Source organism: Aulonocara sp. 'chitande type north' Nkhata Bay, linkage group LG13 (genome assembly GCF_057382095.1).
Source record: "Aulonocara sp. 'chitande type north' Nkhata Bay isolate Kocher_YH1m ecotype deep benthic linkage group LG13, A_spYH_male_GT1.1, whole genome shotgun sequence".
Classification (NCBI taxonomy): domain Eukaryota; kingdom Metazoa; phylum Chordata; class Actinopteri; order Cichliformes; family Cichlidae; genus Aulonocara; species Aulonocara sp. 'chitande type north' Nkhata Bay.
Genome location: NC_141356.1, coordinates 10,890,444 through 10,910,345, shown reverse-complemented (window position 1 = coordinate 10,910,345; position 19,902 = coordinate 10,890,444). Strand labels below are relative to the sequence as shown.

The window sequence follows — 19,902 nt, the reverse complement described above, 5'->3', positions numbered from 1 at the left end:
TCGCCCATTTTTCTGCTTCTAACATCAACTTTGAGGACAAAATGTTCACCCGCTCCCTGACAGACCCCGCCCACTAACAGGTGTCATTGGTGTTACCTGTCAGTGCTCATAATGTTATGTTGGATCGAGTTTTGGCCTAAATATGTTCGGAGCCTGACTGCAGGTAACGTGAGCCGACTGGACACACCTGTGTTTGTAAGACCACAGAGATCACAGAGTGTCAGGACAAAACCAGCCGCCATGTTCAGGGAGCGGTCTCTAGGCTTTTGGGACAACAATATTTCACCTGATGGAAGGACAGGATGTCACTTCCTGTTCCTGTGGGACTTCATCAGCAGAGAAAGATGTTCTATGGGGAGCTCGGCTGAGAATAGTCGGGTTTTCTTCAGAGTAACATCTATCAGATGTTTGGTATCGATGATACTGCAGCAGCCACCTGTGTCTCCCTTTGATAAACAGTAATCCAGGCTCTCTAAGTTCTCAGGTACAGGGCTGCACCTGCTGCTGTGAGGCCACAGGTGTACCTGTGCACGTTAGCCTGCTGACACGGTTAGCTGCACTAGCATGTTAGGCTGGCAGCCTGAGGATTAAACAGCAGCAGCAGCATGGTAGCGTTTTGTTAGCATGTACTTTTAGCCACAGTGTCTCTGAGGAGGAAAGCCTGTGTGCATGTGTGTGTGCATGTGTGTGTGCATGTGTGTGTGCATGTGTGTGTTGAGTCTAAGTGTAGATAAGAGTGCGTGACTGTGTGTGTTTCTAAAGCTCTACCTTGGTTCTATCCCTCTGCTGTCCAGGGGATCCAGGTAACACCTGCCTGCCTGTACACGTCCTCTTCATCGTGTTCGCATCACACGCTGGCATTTCATGAAAACGTTTCAGTGCATTTTCGTCCTGTTCGGTCACTTTCATCTCTCCGTCATGCACCACTTCTCTTACGGCTTTGGCGCTTTGATGAACCGTTCGCAGCACTGAGCGATAACGTCTCGCTTCAGTTGCTAAAAACGAAAGTTTATTTGCCAACGAGGAGCCTGTGCAGACCCCGCGGACCCACGTCCAAACCAGTCGTGCTGGAGGACGATGCTGTGGTGGTGGACCTGCCCTCGTGGACTCTGACGGTTTGGTCAGAAACGTGCTCATGAGTAACCCGCTGGAGGTCACACAGAGGAGCAGACACCTGTGCAGCTCAGCTCCTGTAACGTCTGCTGGTATCTGCTCCTCCACATGTGCAGGGAGATACAGACGGTCCGTACCATCCTGGAGGAGCTGACGGGGGTGCACCACCACCTGCTAATCTATTTCCTTTTTGGGGTGGTCTCATTGTTGCCCCTCCAGTGCACCTGTTGTCACTTTGAGTTGCACCTGTGCAGGTGAAACAGGTTCATAAGTGGATACTGAAGTTTAACTGTTGTTACCGTGACGATCGACGATGCAGTGGACCTGGTTCACTCACCGCAAAATCCTGCAATTACTGCAACAGTTACTAGAGTTATTACTCTGAATAGTAGCAGAACCTTCCTCCTGTAGGTTTCAGGTGCTTCGGCAGGTCGACGCTCTCGGTTTAGTGAAAGGTTGCATTAAACTCCGCCTCTTCCCTCTAGTCGCCAACAGACAACAAAGAGCACAGTGACGCTGTAACGTTAACAAATCTGAGTGATTTAACTCTGTCAGAAGCAGAACGGCTGCTCTAACCCAAATGGCTGCTAGTCTGAGTTCACAGAAAGAGGGCGGAGCACCAGCACACCGCCGGATCAGCTGTTTAACCCCCCGATGTGTAGTTCATGTTGTCTCCATGTCTGTGCTCCACCCGTGTGTCTCTGATCTCGTCCTTTAACATGTAAATGAATGTTTTTCTGTCTTTGACTCATCGACCGATTCATTGACACGCTGATCGATCCTCCAGGCCGCCAGTGAGCCGAGCGGCGCCGCAGCCCGAGAAACTCCAGAAAAACAACGTGTCCAAGAAGAAGCGGCCGGTCGAGGTGAGTCTGTCCGTCCGTCCGTCGGCCCGTCTGTCCGTCTGTCCCTGCGTTCACCGTCCGCCTCTCCCTCTCCAGGACCTGATCTTGGACCACGTCTTTGGTTTTCGGGGCTTCGATTGTCGTAACAACCTGCACTACCTCAACGACGGCGCCGAGATCGTGTACCACACTGCCGCCACCGCCATCGTGCACAGCCTGAGCACCGGTAACACAAACAACACACCTGAGTGACGTGCCGTGGACGATGAGTCCTAACGTGAGGTTGTTTCAGCAGGACGGACGCACGAACAGTCGGCAGGCGTTGGTGTCCGAAAGATGTTAAAGTCTCTGTAAATGCATCTCTGCATGTGCCCCTTCTACCTGCTGCACAGAAACATGATGTCAGTGATGTAACATTTAATATTCAAAAGCTTTTATGTTTGTGAAAACGGTTTTACCAGGTAAATTATTGTTGTTGTTGTTAAACAGTTTCTGCTGAGCAGACTCAGCTTCATGCACACCTGTGGAAACGTGTTCAGGTTGTATCTACCTGCTCGCACACAGGAAGCAAAGATGTTGCGCTCCACCGGATCTCATCCACAAAAACACGCCTCTTACCTCACAGAGCCGTTCGGCTGCGATTGGTCGGTTCGTGTTTTATGCTGCAGCCACACTGAGGTGGATGGAAGCTGCAGCACAGAGTGATCGTGGCCGAGTTCGGTGGACTTGTGATGTCTTTGCTTCGCAGATGGAGACCGGCGGTCTTCAAACTTTGGTGCATTAAGACGGTGATGAAACGGCGATAACGTGTCTGCTGTCAGCTTGTGGCTAAATGGGCTCAAGTTGGCAATTTCATGCAGTCTGTTTGTGACAATCCGGCGATCAGCTGTGAGGAAACAGCCACAATTACACATTTGTTGCTGCACAGAGATGCACATTCAGAGTGCGGCCAAAGCCTCACAGATCACGTGTCCATAAATCAGGACACGGATGCTGCAGGACGGCAGTTTAACTGCAGAATGACAGACGTGACAGACCAGGACCCGGCTCGGGTGAGCTGTGCAATCACCTTTGGATGGAAAGTGGTCGGCGTGCTGCACGCTTCAATGACCACTTACGCTCCTTTGATAACAGACAAAACTCAGCGCAGTCGTCACAGGTACACAAAGTCACAGATTTGTGCCTGGGTGTTGCCATCCTGTGTTTTTTGCTTTGGGTCCAAAAAAGCACCTTAAAATCAGCAAACTCTGATTGCTGTCAGTGTCGCCCGTCGCTGTCGTGTAGCAGCAGATTGCTGATCTCCGGCAGTGTGGGCGGAGCTTTGCACAAGAAAAGCACAGCTTCTGACGACATCACCAGAAAGAGCACCATCCATTAGAACGAAACCGTGTCGTTAGCTCACCTGCATGTGTGCGTTTGCAGCCCCACAAACACCACGAGTGTGTCCGTGACTCGTGCTGAATGAAGCGACGACTGAGCTTCAGCCAGAACTGGAGTTTATTTGGTGCCTTGCAGGTAAAACGTGTCTGTTTACGTGTCTTTGCAGGAACTCAGAGCTTCTACCTGGAGCACACGGACGACATCCTGTGTCTGACCGTCAACCAGCACCCCAAATTCAAGAACATCATCGCCACCGGGCAGATCGGTACGCTTCGGTGTTTGTGTGTGTGGCGTGTCGCTGTCGGAGCATGGCCGTGTTTTCCTCCACTAACTGTACTAAAGAGAAGTCCCGCTTTCTCTCCCTGCTTCCTGTTTAACCCGCCTGCTTTGCTTTATTTCTACTGACACAGTGGAAACTGACCGACTCACCGACAGGGAGCAAACGCTTATTGCAGCTGTGAGGCGTCACGTCGCGACAGTTTCTCCTCGAGGTCTGCGTTTAAAATACAGGAAGTGGGGTTAATTCAGCCAATCAGGAAACACAAGCAGAGCTTCACGTCCCAGAGTTTGTTGTTTTGGTATCGAACCGTAGAGCAGCCGAAGCGATCCGCAGTCAGGAACGTCGAAGCTCCGCGCAGACGCAGGATGAATGAAACGTTTTTTCTGCCTGGCTGTGACTCACTGCAGGTTTTCATGTTGTTGTCTTTGTGTGTGTGTTTTTGGCCGGCCTCATTTGTCACCATCGCTCTCACAACACCTCAGGTGACGGCGGTGAACTCCCAGGTAAACTACAAACGACCCGCACGCCTCCCATCACAGCAAACTGAAACCCAGAGCGCCCGACTCAACCAGACGTGTCGGTTTGGTTTTTACTGCTACGTCTCATAAAAACATGCAAAGAAACAATTTAAACAAAATATTTTTGCATTTTTAATCGTTTTTTTCAACAAAATTTTTACATTTATAAAAAAGTAATATTTTTCTGATAAATGTTCAGAAATTTCATTAAATATTTAAAATATATTCATGTTATACAAAAGTTCTGTTTTTTTAATCAAAAACTTTAAAAGCTCTTCAAAATTCTACTTTTCCAGCAGTGCGTCAGCATTAACACATTTTTCATATTGTCTCATATTCTTAATCATTGTTTTTTGCACACATTTAAATAAATATTTGTTCCTGGGTAACTTTGTATCAACAAACACAGGATAGTTTCACCACATTAAATGATTGAAGTGACTCATTTCTGACGGGCTGATGTTAGTTTGTTGGATTTTCCTCGATGATCGATCAATATGATGTTTCTGCTGCATGTTTGACGCTCGTCTCAAACTGAACTCATTCGATTTGTTTAACGAGTAGTTAAAGTACTCGAGTACCAAACGCAAACTCTTGTGCCGTCGTGCTTTCCTGACCCGAACGCTCGGATTAAATAAATGGGGCGCGAGCGCTTTAGCGTGGCGGTGAAACAGCGTCTGGTTTTCAGGGTGTCTGTCGGCTGCACCGACCCCTCTGTGTCGCTGTCGTAGTTTATCCCTCTGTGGTCGTGCTGACGCTGCCTGTGGCTGTAACGGCGATAAACACTCGCTCGTCTCCGCGCAGGAACGACCCCCTCGATCCACGTGTGGGACGCCATGGGCAAGCAGACGCTGTCCATCCTCCGCTGTCCGCACAGCAAAGGCGTCGGCTACGTGAACTTCAGCGCCACGGGAAAGCTGCTGCTGTCCGTCGGAGTGGACCCTGAACACACCATCACGGTGTGGCGCTGGCAGGAAGGTCAGAGACTTTCAGCGTGGTTTGATTCGCGTCCCTTTGTGGTGGCAGTAACCATGGTAACCAAGGCGTGTCTCCTCTGCAGGATCTCGAGCGTGCGGGAAAGCCGGACACCCGGACCGGATCTTCGTGGTGGAGTTTCGGCCCGACTCGGACGCTCAATTCGTGTCGGTGGGAATCAAACACGTGAAGTTCTGGACGCTGGCCGGCGGCGCGCTGATGTACAAGAAGGGCGTGGTGGGGACGCTGGAGGACGGCAGGATGCAGACGATGCTGTCTGTCGCCTTCGGTGCGGTGAGTTCGCCGCTTCGCCCCGGGGCCCCTCAGGAGCGTCGTTCAGTCGAAGCACGTAAGCTGACCGTGTCTGTGTTCACGTTTGCAGAATAACTTGACGTTCACAGGGGCCATTAACGGGGACGTGTACGTGTGGCGAGATCACTACCTGCTGCGGGTGGTGGCGAAGGCTCACACCGGGCCGGTCTTCACCATGTACACCACCCTGAGAGACGGACTCATCGTCACCGGTGGAAAGGAGAGGCCGTGAGTCACACGCCGACCGCTTCACCTGTATCGAGAACCATCTTCATAATACAGATTTTATTAAAAGGATGTTTATATATGATGTCATGAAAACGGGACCAACCATGAGTTTGGAAGTTTTCTACTTCCTGAAAGCCGCCAATTCTCTGTGGACGGACGTCGCCACAGAAACAGAGATCAGCTGATCTCTGTGTGATGGCCTCATTCGTGGTCCTCTGTTTAAGCTGTTTCAGTCTGCAAGCTCCTTTGCAACCCAACCTCCTCTTTCGTGCTGTTTCTAGTTTTTCAGTTTTTGTTTTCTCCTTCGTGGAAAAAATGGAAAATAAAAACTGTGTGTTTGTGCGTCAGGACGAAGGAGGGCGGAGCAGTGAAGCTCTGGGATCAGGAGATGAAACGATGCCGAGCCTTCCAGCTGGAGACCGGGCAGCAGGTGGAGTGCGTGCGGTCGGTCTGCAGAGGCAAGGTGAGATCTCGACATCCTTTCCCCGCTCCTCCTCCTCCGCCATCACCCGTCCGTCTTCCTCATCGCCTCGGCCTCTCGTCTTCCTCAGGGTAAGATCCTGGTGGGGACGAAAGACGGCGAAATCATCGAGGTCGGGGAGAAGAACGCGGCGTCCAACCTGCTGCTGGACAGTCACGCTCGGGGGGGAATCTGGGGTCTGGGCGCTCATCCAGCCAAAGATCTCTGCATCACGGCGAGCGACGACGCCACCATCCGCCTGTGGGACCTCGCCGACAAGGTGCATTCATACATATGTCAGTGATTGGAGTCCAGGCTCTTTAGGACGGTGGTGGTGGATGCTGGGGTGGAGGAGGGCTAGAAACAGCAGGCGCTGCTGCAGGTTTGCGTGATGTGGTGCAGCGAGGGCTGGTTAAAGAAATCTTCTCTCTCTGGTTAGAAACTGCTGAACAAAGTGTGCGTCGGCCACGCGGCTCGCTGCGTCAGCTACAGCGCAGACGGAGAGATGCTGGCGGTGGGGATGAAGAACGGGGAGTTCCTCCTCCTCCTCTCCAATTCGCTGAAGATGTGGGCGAAGAAGCGAGACCGCAGCGCCACCGTCCAGGACATCCGGTAAGAGAGCGAGAGCGGGAGCGAAGAATGAAAGCGCTGGATGTTTGTTTGACTGAACTCTGTGCGCAGCTTCAGTCCCGACCGGCGGCTGTTGGCGGTCGGCTCCGTGGAGAACACGGTGGACGTGTACGACGTGAGCGCAGGGCCGACGCTGAACCGGCTGGTTTACTGCAGCGACATCCCCGCCTTCGTCCTGCAGCTCGACTTCTCTGCTGACAGCTGCTACGTACAGGTACACCCACAGCTGGAGGTCTCTTCCTGTTAGACGGGGGCTCTTCCTTCCCACAGTCACCAGGTGCTGTGATACAACTGCTCTACATGTATATGTACACAAAAAACACACACACCCTACAAAACCCCCGGGCCATCCTCGGTCCAGCTACAGATCACACACACACACACTCGTTCTGCTGACGCGTGCATCACAATCTCACCTGCAGGTGTCCACGGGAGCTTATAAGCGGCAGGTGTTCGAGGTTCCTTCTGGAAAGCTGGTGAGCGACCCGATCGCCATCGACAGAATCACCTGGGCAACGTGGACCAGGTAACGCACAAACACGGCTCATGGTCGCCCGCTCGACCCCCGAGCTAACCCGACAACGAGCCGCGGCGCTGACTCGCCCTTTCTGTCGTCTCTTCTTCAGCATCCTGGGAGACGAAGTTTTGGGGATTTGGCCTCGAAACGCCGACAAAGCTGACGTGAGCTGCGCGTGTGTGTCTCACGGCGGCCTGAACATCGTCACCGGCGACGACTTTGGATTGGTCAAACTGTTCGACTTCCCCTGCACAGAGAAGTTTGTGAGTTTGTGGCCACGTCTCATTTATTCAGTATTAGTTGTTCGGAGGTGGGAAAGGAAATAAATGAAGGAGTCGAGGAGTCGAGGGCTTCATGAGCACTAACGGAAAGAAACAAAGTCGCAAGTTTGAAGTTAAACTTTTGACCTTTTGATCTCTGAGGATATCAAACTTCTGTGTTTGTAGGCTCAGGTTCAGTTTATTCTTTGTATCCAGGACTAAGTTGATTAAACGGACGCACGTTTGCTTCGTTTCCGTCTGCAGGCCAAACACAAGCGCTACCTCGGCCACTCGCCTCATGTGACCAACATCCGCTTCTCCCACGACGACAAATACGTGATCAGCACAGGAGGAGACGACTGCAGGTAACCCGATCACCGATCAGTAACACAACCATGCACTCAGGAGAGATTAAACTAATAAAACTGTTTTTATTCTCTCTGACTACAAAGACAAGATGCTGCGACGGGCGCATGAACCTTGGTTTTCACACGTGTGTCTTTATTGATGGTTTCGGAGTCAAACGCCTTCTAAACAGATTCTTACAGCAGTTACAGTCTCACCTGTTTTCCACCTGTTTTTGCTGTGAGCCTGTAAATGTAATTCAAAGTGCTCGCTGTTAAAATATCTTCTAAGATTAGGAAAGTTATGACTTGTATCCAACACCTCTGTTCGTGTTTAAGAGATTTCAGGTAAAGTTTAAATAGGTGCGGGCTTTACGTTTGCGTAATACCGATCTGCAACACAAGGTGGTGCAACAAGCCCATCGATGTTTTTTTAACCAGTTTAAACTTCGTGTTTAAAGCAGAGGAAACTGGGACTAAAAGGAAGTTAAAGCGCAGCGGTCGCAGGGGCAACGCTGCCCCCTGGTGGACAAAGTCTTTGTTACAGTTTGCAGAAGTTGACAACACAAAATTCCTTGAATGCCTGTTTGTGTGTTTCAGTGTGTTTGTGTGGAAATGTCTGTAAACACTCGGATCCACAGCGCCTTAAACAGACCACAAGTGGATCCAGAGGGAGTCGAACCCACAACCGGCCCGAGCCTCCAACGCCACGTGGGCCAGACTGCGACTAACCCTCCACGACGGACGGATGCATGGACATGAACACAAAGCCTCGGGAGAACCCGCGGACTCTATCAGCTGATGTTTACATGTTTGTCGTTTTCTTTTTTGGTCACATAGTGAAAAAAACATTAAAATTTGTGCAAACAGGTTCATAAAGTGAGGGAGCGCACAGCTGTAAACCAATCAAACGACAGACCCCTCCCTCACTTTGGTCAACCACACGCTCAGATTTGCACGTCAGTGCGCCCCCTGCAGGGCTCAGCGGGAACCTTCCTGATGGATCACATGACTCAGAGGATCCATCAGCTGGTATCTGACCAAAACCCACAGGATGACCTTGTTGGACGGTTTCTGCCACCTGCTGTTACCCATAAGGCCTTGCGTTGGGTCGTCGCAGTGGTTTGAACATTTAAGACATTCCAGTCGGCTCAAAGCTGCTGCTTCCACAAAACTGAGCAGAAATCAGAGTTTAAGGCAGCTCTAACTGAGCCGCGCTGAAGGTAATTAAAACGGCTTCAAACGAATGTACGGAGGCCCACAAGTGTCACACAAGAACTATTTCTCTAACATCTTCAGACGCAAACGGTAACCTGAAGATACTCGGTTACATTCAGGGGTTATTTTGGCAATAAGTCATTTACGATAAAATTCACACGCATCTGTCAAAGTTTCAAAGGAAACAGAAACTATAAAAAGAGACGTTAAAGTTAAATTAGGAGGAATAAACGCAAAGACACAAACGGCACAGCAAACGAAATTAAAATGTCATTAAATTAAAGAAAAAGAAAAGACTAAACTAAAAGATTTATTACATCGCTCTGTTTTCTTTTCTTTGAGGTGGATTCATTTTTATCTTCAAGTAAAACACAAAAGTCTTTGTTTATATAAAAACGAAACACCGACATGAAGCAAAATAAAAACTACGAGAAACAAAATGAAATCACTACAGGAGGGGTCAAAGGTCATGCTGGTACGTTGCTCTGGTTTCTGTTTGGTTTTGATGCAATCAGCATCTTATTACGTGTTGTTGAAATGAGCCGATTCGAGCGGGCGTTCTGGTCAAACTAAGATTTCTTTATGCAGAAAACAGAAACGTTAAACTGCTTTATAATAAAAAATAATCGAATGCAGTTTCATATTTACAGAAACTTTGTGAAGTTTGTCTGAAAAAACAAAAAGTCTCACGGTCACGTTTCATGTCAGCGCCTTCACTGCATCTGTGGTTGGACATCGTCACACTTAAGTGCCTTTCCGGATCTTTCTACCTGTGTTTGTTTCTTTTGGACGAGGTTCATATGCTCGATTTATTTGTTTTTAATCCATAATTGAACTCGTGTTTTCTTTTTTGTACTCTGTCTGGTGCTACACTGAGAATGTTCATCCAAAAATGGACGTTTAAAAAAAGAAGCTTTTTGCTTTGCTGCTGCTTTTTGTTTGAAAGACGTGAAACATCCAAAGCTTCGTGATCGTACCAACACGCAGGAAGAGATATTTGGAGACGTGTTCATGTTTCTCGGAGCGTGGACGAGTCTGTGTGTCGGATTATTAACGTGTAACTGTCGTGAAACGTGTCAAAGAGTCTGTGTGTGTAACCATGAACGAAAAAAAACCTGTGAGAAACCAACCGACTGCTGACTCGTTTATCCACACACACACACACACACACACACACACACACACACAGTATTGACCCTCAAAGCTGAATATAGATGGATATGTAGCTCCTTAGCAGCTTATAAAGTTTTGCATATAAAAATATATTACGTAGTTTTTGCTCTGTCAAATTGTATCTCGCCCCTGCAGCGGTCTATCCTTCAAGCTCTCGCAGGTGTTGATAGCCCGGATCTTGTTCTTACTGTTCAGCTGACTCCTCAGGACTTGCCCCTCTGCAGGTACTTGGTGGTTGCAGCTTTCCTAGCGGCCTCTTCATGGTTCCCATTCGCCTGTGGGATCCCCAGGTACTTGTAGCCAGTGTTGCCAACTTAGCGACTTTGTTGCTATATTTAGCGAGTTTTCAGACTATGGGCTCAAAATGTGGTCATAAATATTTTGTACTTGTAAATCGGTTTTGTACTTGCAGATTTGTGTGTGTAAAAAAGATTTGTGTGTGGACTTAGCCAAAAAACCCTGCAAGTTACAAGTACGAATTTTGACCCTATTTTCCTTCCTTTCATCTGATTGGTCAATGTCATGTCAATCACAAATGTAACAATCCAATCAGAGAACAGAGGTCTGGCTGTCGGAGGGGCGCTTTTTTTGAACTGCAGGTCTTTGAAGGGAATAAATGCCCTTTTACATGCCAACCCAGCGTTTTCCTTCATCACCACGAAGGAAAACAGTCTGTGGTCGTCCGAGTTTGGTGATTTTTGTGTCACAGGTCTACATGTTTTATACAGGGACTTCCACAGCCTTTTCAACAGCGCTGCGGACCGCGGGGTGGGGGCGGGCAGTGTTTTGGAAATGACAGTCTTCATTACAGTCTTCGTTATGAATTAGCATACATGTTTTTATTGAACATTTGAAGAACCAGCAAAAAAAACAAACTCTTGTAGTTCACATAAAGTCAGAGATAAAAACAACAAGGAGCAGGTGCATCTAGTGCAGGTAGAGCTGCTGCAAAAACCCACAGAGCCCAGCAGCCAGCAACAAATTCTGGATCCTTTGCTCTTAGTTAGCAGTTAGCATTAGCAGCACATGCTGCGTCCGATGTGAAAGGACTTTTATGCTGCGCACTGTGACTCACAGCAATGGTCCTGGGTCAGCCCTGACTTTGTGTTAAACTAATCCTAAAGTAATGATGGTGTTTCTAACCACTGATATACCACAACTTTATCCTTTCAACAGCTGCTGAAAGTTAGGGGACCTAGCTGCTATCGGATATTTATATAGAGATTACCCTTCAAGGACCTGCAGTTCAAAAAAGCGCCCCTCCGACAGCCAAACCCATCTGTCCTCTGATTGGATTGTTTAATTTGTGATTGACATGACATTGACCAATCAGCTTAAAGGAAGAAAAATAGGGTCAAAATTCGTACTTGTAACTTGCAGGGGTTTTTTTGGGCTAAGTCCACACACAAATCTTTTTTACACACACAAATCTTTTTTACAAGTACAAAACCGATTTACAAGTACAAAATATTTATGACCACATTTTGAGCCCATATCAGACCCCTTAGCGACTTTGTTTCTAAAAAAAAGTCGCTAAAAAGGACGTGAAAGCACGTATCGCTTTTACTCTCAACAAGCAGCGGGTGCTGTAACGCAGTCAGTTCTTCTTTTACTCTTATGCTGTTTTGTGGATCACAAGGTTTAAAACTACTTATAAACACACACACACAAAGTAACTCCACCAGAGTGCCTTTTCGGGTCACTTTTGCCGGTCCAAGCCCGGGTAAAGGAGCAGGGTTGGAATTGTGACATTAAGAAAAAACAATAATTGCTAAAAGAAATTTAATTTGTAGTTCTAAATAAACTCTAAATGCATTTAGGACGTTTTTTACTCACTTTATGTCTCTTCCACGATGTTATTTCTCTCTCCAACAACATAGGTTACAATTAGATTAGCATGACCAATTATGCAAATTAGGCGATGACGTCATTTAGCGACTTTTAGGACAACCAATAGCGATTTTCCTTACTGAGGAGTTGGCAACACTGCTTGTAGCTGTCCTGTATGTCTGCAATGTTGGCTTCTGGTAGTTTGAGCCCCTCGGCTCTGAACCGCGGTAAAGTGAGCCGTCATTTGTGAGCCGCGGTCAAGCCAGCCATCTCCTATCCGCCGCATAAATTTCCTTGCGCTTTTACACCAGTCTTTACGGTAGCGCCTTTTCGCTTTATATCCTGATTGAAAGCCTAGACTCGAACAGTCACACGCACACGCGCGCACACAAATTACAATGGAACAGCCCAATACAGCCATCGTGACAGTCTGGTTGCATATTCAAAAATTCATTAAAAATCATTCTTAAAAGTCGATGCCAAGCTTTCAACACAATCCTCTTCTCGGACACCTACTTTACCTCTGGGCCAGGTTTTACCCAGATTTACTTTAAATAGATCATTTCGTGTCACCTACCATTACAATTCATTCCAATTGCCCTTGTTTGTTACAGTTTTTTCTGAATGCTTAAACCCTAACTGTGATTCCTGTAGCACAATCTCTAAAACTATTCAGACTTATAGCAAAACCACTCACTGAGTTTGCAAAACTAAAAGCACAAAAACTGCTTTGCACTCAGTTTGCAATTTTGTAACACACACTTTGCAAAACTGTAGGCACAATTCACTGCACAACACTCAATTACCAAATTTCCAACACACTCCTAGCAAAAGTATACACATGTATGGCTATCATTAACACTAATTTGCCAACTGTCTGGCACACTTTCACATGTGAAAACTTTTTTAGATAATTAGTTCACTTTGCAATCAGCCTAAGCACTATAATACAGGTAAGCTGTGTGTGCGGAGTACAATGGAGGGAGCAGAAAGAGTGAGAAGTAGAGGAGGCCGAGGAAGAGGACGTGGAGGTGAAGAAGTAGGATGAAGAGGACGACAAGGACAAGGAGGAGCAAGAGGAAGACGAGGAGGGGGCAGAGGAAGGGTAGGAAGAGTAAGAAATAGAATTGCTGATGACATCAGAGCTACAATAGTGGACCATGTAATCAACCGTGGAATGACCCTGAGGGAAGCTGGCCAACGGGTCCAGCCTAACTCGAGCCGCTACACTGTAGCAAGCATCATAAGGACATCTTGAAATGAGAATCGGTTAGTACAGTCACTCCGCACAAAGATTTGTAGCACTGCCATATGCCAATGAGAAACACACCAATACCATTGATGTAAAAATACTGAAATTGTTACTTTACAGAATTGCTAGATGACCAGATGCTGGAGCAGAGGCAGCATGTTCACTGCAGACCAAGTAACCCATATAGTCATTATGGCGATTGCAAATAATCCTATACTTGGAAATAAACACTTGTGTTTGTTTTGATGTGTTTGAATAAACAGCAGTACTTGAAGTTTGGATCCCTCTATGCTTATGGATCTATGACAGAAGTATGAGCTCAAACTGACATAGCCTACCTTGTGCACAGAGAAAGCAAAAGCCAGAAGTGTTTTGTATTCATACCATCAGTGTGCAGTTGGCGCATTGTGTGCTTAGTAGATGATGGCTTGTGTGTACTGTTTGATACGGAAACACCATTTTTACGAAGGTGTGAAGAGTTAATCTAGCTGTGTTCGCTTTTGCAAGAGAACTACAATGTTTTGATTATTGGGTGACAGGTTTTCTTATTTGTGTGAAGAGTTTTGCAAAATTAGCCAATAGTTACAAAAAATGTGCTTAAGCAATCAGAAAAAACTGTAATGTGAGGTATACATTCGTCATGTTTCCTGTTTTAAGAGTCTGTTTTCCTTTCTCATGTTCAAGTCTTGGGTGTACCCCTTAATATTTTATCTCATACTGCTGGTCGCCATCATGTTCAGGTCTGTAGTAGTGTTGACATAGTCACAGTAATATTAATAACAGTCGTATTTTAGTCTCGCCCATTTCAGGATTAATTACAGTTATTGTAACCTATTGCTTTTGCCTTGTTGTATGTTCAAGTTTCTTCCATCAGCCACAATAAAGGGCTCTCTTTTAGTTCATCACAGTTTTGTTGTCCTCTATGTCCTGCTCTTTAGTCTGCTTTTAAATTACATCATCTCACCCGCTGTATAGTAAGTAAAACATATTCCATTCTAAACCTTGCGGTAATCTTTAGGAACATATTTTTAAAAACTGAAACAAATTGAAAAATATTTTTTCAGAAGACTATTTGTAGTGGATTCATCTTATCAATGAAGTAGAGTTTCTGAGCAAATATAGATGTCTATGTTGTTGTTGGACCTCAACTACTCAGGATGATTTTTAATCAATTTTTGAAAATTGACATAACTGTAGTGTATTGGCTGTATTAGATTGAATATAAATTTCCTGTAATTTTTGAGGAATTTTACAGTGAATCTGGCTGAAACTTGGCACACAGGTACAGTAGGTGTCCTAGAGGAGGGATGTGTTGAAAGTTGGACCTCAACTATTCAGGATGATTTTTAATGAATTTCTGAAATTTCCATAATTGTATTGACTGTATTGGGCTGTTCCATTGTAATTTGTGTGCGCGCGTGCGCGTGGGATATAAAGCGAAAAGGCGCTACCGTAAAGACTGGTGTAAAAGCGCAAGGAAATTTATGCGGCGGATAGGAGGCTTGACCGCGGCTCACAAATGACGGCTCACTTTACCGCGGTGGCTCAGACTACCTTCCTTCTCTTTGTTATCATCCGACTACACACTGCTGTAAATCCTGGCGATGTGGATCAGTGAATCGAGGTCTCGTTCACTATTGGCATACAGCTTGATGTCATCCATGTACAGGAGGTGGCTGACAACTATAAATATATAAATATATATATGTATATGTATGTATATATATTCCAAGAACCGAACTGTGAATTTTGTGTGTTGTTGCACCCCTAATATATATAAATAAAAAGGGGAGCTGGACTATATATATAAAATATATTTATATATCCGATCAATAATAAGACTCTTTATTCTACAGTATATCCTATATTTATTCTCTATCGTACCGTCTTCTCTTCTTTCCTACCACATATTTAGCTTGTTAGCGTTAGCTGTTAATGCTAACAGTTACTTTTCCTCTCGCAGCAGTTTTTGACCCTTTACCTCCTGCCAACACTTTATCTACTGTTTTTTAATCTCCTATCAATAATTTGTTCCCGAACCCTCCCTGCGTTGAGTCATTTCTTATCATCGTCCATTATCGTGAGCTCTTATGAATCAGGGATCCACTCCCCGTGTAAATGTCATGGACAGTCATGAAGGGTGGAGCCTATCGCAGCTGTCTGAGGGGGAGAGGTGGTGTACACTGGACAGGTCACCAGTTTATTTTAGGTAATTAATGGGGATGATATGCATAAAGGATTATAAGGAATAGAAGTGAAAGATTGATTAGGAAGTCATGATAATAAAAACATGGGGGGTAAAAGTGGTGAGGGGATGATGCAGGTTTACAGACTCTTCATCAGCAGGAGGGAGGAGGACGCGCTCTGACGTCAGAGAGACTCGAGCTGGAAAACAGACCTGATCTGATCCAGATTAAACCTGCGAAGAGTTCAAAGTTTCTTTCTCTCCTGTGAGCCGTCTGCTGACTGCAGTCACACCTGGTCTCAGGTGGTGATAACTCAGCCCGTTCAAGAGCACAAACTTTCTTCACTTTCACACAGACAGGTCTGACTAGTGTTTTCATTAGACTCAACCAGAGCTCATCCAAGGTCTGTCCCAGAGACAGACTTCAGAGAGCACAGGAGTCGTTCTTCCACAAACACGGGAATCATCCGGAACATGATTTTATGCAACCAACGATGCGTAAGAAAAACAAAGCCTGTAAATGTAAAACTTTAATCAGTAATCGATCATTTAGTCATCAAACCTGAAAGTGTTGGAGGAGCCAGTTCAGGAGCAGCTTCAGCCTCACCCACAGACAACCTGCTGTGGACGCTCATTTCTGCCACTTTCATCTTAATGTTGATGAGTCAGAATCACAAGTTCATCAGTTTATTTTATTTGAATATTTAATTTGAATTCAAATATAACCCAGCAAATTACAAATTTTATTTTACTACATATTTAATGTTATAATTATAACAATTTTCTTTGTGACTGAATGAATATTAAAGATTAAATTCGCAGAGTATTTATAAATATGGGCTGGGTTTAAATTGTCTTCATTTCTAATCATGATTTAAAACACTTTTAAAGTGCAACTTGATCCAGCTCATCACCAAAGAATCTTGATTTCTCACGAGTGAAGTATAAAAATATTGTACTTCTTATGCTCCTGTGTGCATTTAGTTCTACATTCAACACATCAAACTGCTGGGAATTTTACTTTTTTTTTTTAAAAGTTACTTTCCTTTGTTCCTCTCGTTTGAGCATAAACGGGCTTCCGTATTTAACAAGCAACAGGAAGTGACGGACAGACGAGGAGGCGGGGCTTTCGTCTAGAAGCTTTATTGATAATTGTTTACATCTCACAATGCATTCCACAAACACGGCTCCCGGCTGGAAGCTTTTTATCGTCACAATTGAAGTATGAAGTTTATCATTCACAATTATACTTGCATAACAAACAAATGCTTGAAGGTTTCCCAAAAGTCACATCAAGTTGCAACTTTATTAAGATGACGGCTCCACAGAGAGAATGCTTACTTTAATCCCATGGATGGTTCTTTTTAATCTTTTTAAATATTTTCTGATGTTGATGAATGTAAACGTTCCTTCCAGAGTTTGTCACTAGACGGCTGCGATGACGTGGAAATAACGACTTTTATGTAATTAATGTGTTTAAATCGTCCGGCAAAGATTTCTAGATGTTTCTAACTAGAGTTACTCAGAAGCGATGAAGATTTTAAAAGGTAGTACGACCCTCCTCCCTCCCCCCGCTGCCTCATCAGGAGTCAAAGACGTCGTTCGCGAATCCGTCGTTCGTCACATCGAGGCGAAACCGGCGTACCGAGGAACGAGCTCCAAGCTTCAGGGACACGACAGGAAATCACAAAAATACACCGAAAATCAGCGAGAATATTCAGACCAAAAGAAACAAAAACCGAGGCGCTCGTCGACCGCAGCCGACGCAAAAACGAACCCTTCAGCTGGAAAACCTAAAGTCAAAAACAGAAAACGGATCCCCCGAACCCGGCCGAGGAGCAGCCGACCTCCCACAGCGCGCCGGGTGGAGGGAGCGAGGGTTCGCTCAAGATCCAAATGCGTTTCTTCAAGCGCAGAAACAAACATTTCAAAACTCGACTTTAAAAAGAAAAATCAAACGGGGGAGGGGGACGTGAAAAATCATCGCGCCGACCTCGGAGTCGTCACACGGCTGCAACTTTCCCAGAAAACAAAAACATAAAAGGAATTCTGAACTGGAAAAAAATGTTTTATTATTTTGACAAATGCAGTTGGAAGGGCTGCGTCCACGCCAAACCCCTCCCCCTCCTCCAGCCTTCCTTCATATCCACCCCGTCTCCCCTCACCCACCCACACACCCCCATCCTTCAATCAAATCATCTGGCTCAGGACTTCCTGAATCCAACTCCCACTTCCTGTTTCCGTCACTCTGTCTTGCGTTTCATCCCGGGCACCTTCGCCTGGATCCTGTGAACGAATCAGAGAACAGACGAGCCGTCAGCACGAGAACGAGACAGAAACGCAAACATCAAAGTCGCCGTTAAAGATCAGGCGTCTGGGCGTGAAACAATCAGGTTAAAACGTTTTAATGTTTTGTGTATAATTATGTGGGAATCTCTTTAGCACAGCACAGACTGATCCCATGGAGGAGTCACACAGCTGATTCAGACTGCAGCTGAGGGGAGTTCACTCTTTACTTCACAGCACGGAGGAAGTCAGCAAAGGGTTTGGAGGGAGCGAATCGATGTGTCCGAGTACTCCGATTACATTGTTCTCCCGTCAGTCTCAGAGACTGAGCTGGGAAACTAACGTGAGCCTCACTAAGAGCAGCCCTGCTGCCTGAAATATTCCTGGATGTATTTGTTGGATTTGATCTGACACAGTTAAGAAAAACGTTTAAGTCGCGCCTTCAGCAGAAACCATGTGACCATCAGTCTTATTAATACGACAACATCAGCAGAAATAAAACTAGAGATAGTGGACGAGTGCATCCACAACTCCAATAATCATGAACAGTGAGCTGACAGCAGCTCCGAGGGCTCACGTTTAATTGGTTAGATTTAAAACTGCACTTGTCTCAGTCTGCTCTGCAGCTTCTCCTAGATATGAAACTACCGACGTCTTCAAGAATACAACACGGCCGCCGCGAGGCCCCCGCCGCGAGGCCCCCGCCGCGAGCCCGACCACAGCAGACACTTAATTTAAAAACAGTGGCTTTGTTGGCTTTGACAACAGGAAGTTGCTGTTTTGCTGCTCACTTACTTTCCAACGACGTCTTTGATCTGGTTGTTGACGAGAGCCAGGTAATGGTCGATCTGAGCCTGAAACACACACACACACACACACATTAAAACTAGAACGAGCACCTCCATCATCGACGTTCTTTCTGTATTTAACAGTAAAATAACAAAAACAAGTAGAGAACATCTTTACTGGCTGTGGTTTATTTCCCAGCAGTCCATCAAGCACCCTCAAACCTGCAGACAGAATGGTGCATTGTGGGTAAAATGAGCCCTCACCTGGTGCTTTTCATAGATGATCGGGCAGCTGAAGACTGCGATCACACCTGCAGGAGGAGAAGAGGAGGCGGCTGAGTGTGCTTCGTGTTACTCGAGTATTTTTATGTAAATGAACCTCAAACTGCACTTTAAAGCAGTTCATCTTAATGCGACTTCCTGTTTAACAAACGTTACATTTATCTGTGATTTGACTCCAAAGGATTTCGTTTTGGTCATTTGATGAAGACAGACAAAATCGACCAGTGCAAGTTCCTAAAATCTCCACCAGATGGAGTCAAAGGGAGACAACACACAGACCTCCACCCTAAGACTGGTGACATCATCGCCCCCGCTGTGACTCACCCAGAATAAGAAGAGTGAGGCCGTTGAACAAGGCGCCGACGTAGGTCAGGATCCACATCAACACGGCAAACTAAGAGAAGAAGAAGAGACGAGTCAGCGGAGGCTCGAGAACTTCATGAGTAAAACTAAAGGTTCATCCAGCTCAACTGTGACTTTGTTTCTGATTTCATATTCACAGGAATCAGGGAACAGTGGTTTAACACACTGAAGGGTCAAAGGTTAGGAGGTGGAGTCTGTGTTTGTGAAGCTGTGATGTAAGCGGATGCAGTTAAAGCATGCCATCTCAGGCTGCAGGCTCACTGAAACACGTGTGACATTTAGTGACCCGCTGCTGCGGTGGGAAAAACTCGGGACAACAACAGGAAGTTGGAGCAGAGGCAGAAGAATAGCGGGGGTATCCCAGAATGCACCCTGTCTGTGAGACATTCCTGAGGCTTGAAGCGGCTCCTGGGGGGATTAAAACTATCAGTTTTTTTTACCCTCTAAGGGAATCTCGGCGGCGCGTCTGCCCGCTGAGCTGCAGATCTGTATTTGGACAGCAGGCCGGGGGGTGGGAGGGGCTCAGCGAGGCGACGACAGCCCCCGACAGCTGCAGCGCCGCCTGAACGCTGACCTGCACTCGCAGTAAGTCAGTGCAGGTGCCGCTCATTAACACAGCCTCAAAAAGCACGAGCCCGTGTGCGCACGCGGACGCAGCGCCCG

General features: G+C 46.3%; 2 protein-coding genes across 9 annotated transcripts in view; one reads left to right on the top strand and one right to left on the bottom strand.

Moving 5' to 3' along the window:
- The window catches only part of LOC147315706 (echinoderm microtubule-associated protein-like 6), a 67,693-nt gene extending 57,484 nt beyond the window's left edge, over positions 1-10,209 (top strand). The window contains exons 30-45 of one of the 4 annotated variants that reach the window (XM_086258692.1): positions 1,901-1,979; positions 2,055-2,184; positions 3,505-3,603; positions 3,749-3,829; positions 4,101-4,121; positions 4,941-5,114; positions 5,197-5,405; positions 5,494-5,651; positions 6,000-6,114; positions 6,203-6,391; positions 6,551-6,723; positions 6,793-6,955; positions 7,164-7,267; positions 7,368-7,521; positions 7,783-7,883; positions 8,463-10,209. In XM_086258692.1, coding sequence (XP_086114818.1) covers positions 1,901-1,979; positions 2,055-2,184; positions 3,505-3,603; positions 3,749-3,829; positions 4,101-4,121; positions 4,941-5,114; positions 5,197-5,405; positions 5,494-5,651; positions 6,000-6,114; positions 6,203-6,391; positions 6,551-6,723; positions 6,793-6,955; positions 7,164-7,267; positions 7,368-7,521; positions 7,783-7,883; positions 8,463-8,487 — 1,975 coding nt within the window. In that variant the 3' untranslated portion in view covers positions 8,488-10,209. The remainder of the gene's footprint in view (positions 1-1,900; positions 1,980-2,054; positions 2,185-3,504; positions 3,604-3,748; positions 3,830-4,100; positions 4,122-4,940; positions 5,115-5,196; positions 5,406-5,493; positions 5,652-5,999; positions 6,115-6,202; positions 6,392-6,550; positions 6,724-6,792; positions 6,956-7,163; positions 7,268-7,367; positions 7,522-7,782; positions 7,884-8,462) is intronic. The other 3 variants (XM_086258695.1, XM_086258693.1, XM_086258694.1) reach the window with 3 other exon arrangements.
- Positions 10,210-17,684: 7,475 nt separating this feature from the next.
- LOC147315705 (uncharacterized) overlaps positions 17,685-19,902 on the bottom strand; it is a 36,298-nt gene continuing 34,080 nt past the window's right edge. For all 5 annotated transcript variants that reach the window (XM_086258684.1, XM_086258685.1, XM_086258686.1 and 2 more), the window contains 4 exons: positions 19,201-19,270; positions 18,859-18,905; positions 18,602-18,660; positions 17,685-17,806 (listed from right to left, as the gene is read on the bottom strand). In XM_086258684.1, the coding sequence (XP_086114810.1) occupies positions 17,764-17,806; positions 18,602-18,660; positions 18,859-18,905; positions 19,201-19,270 (219 nt within the window). In that variant the 3' untranslated portion in view covers positions 17,685-17,763. The remainder of the gene's footprint in view (positions 17,807-18,601; positions 18,661-18,858; positions 18,906-19,200; positions 19,271-19,902) is intronic.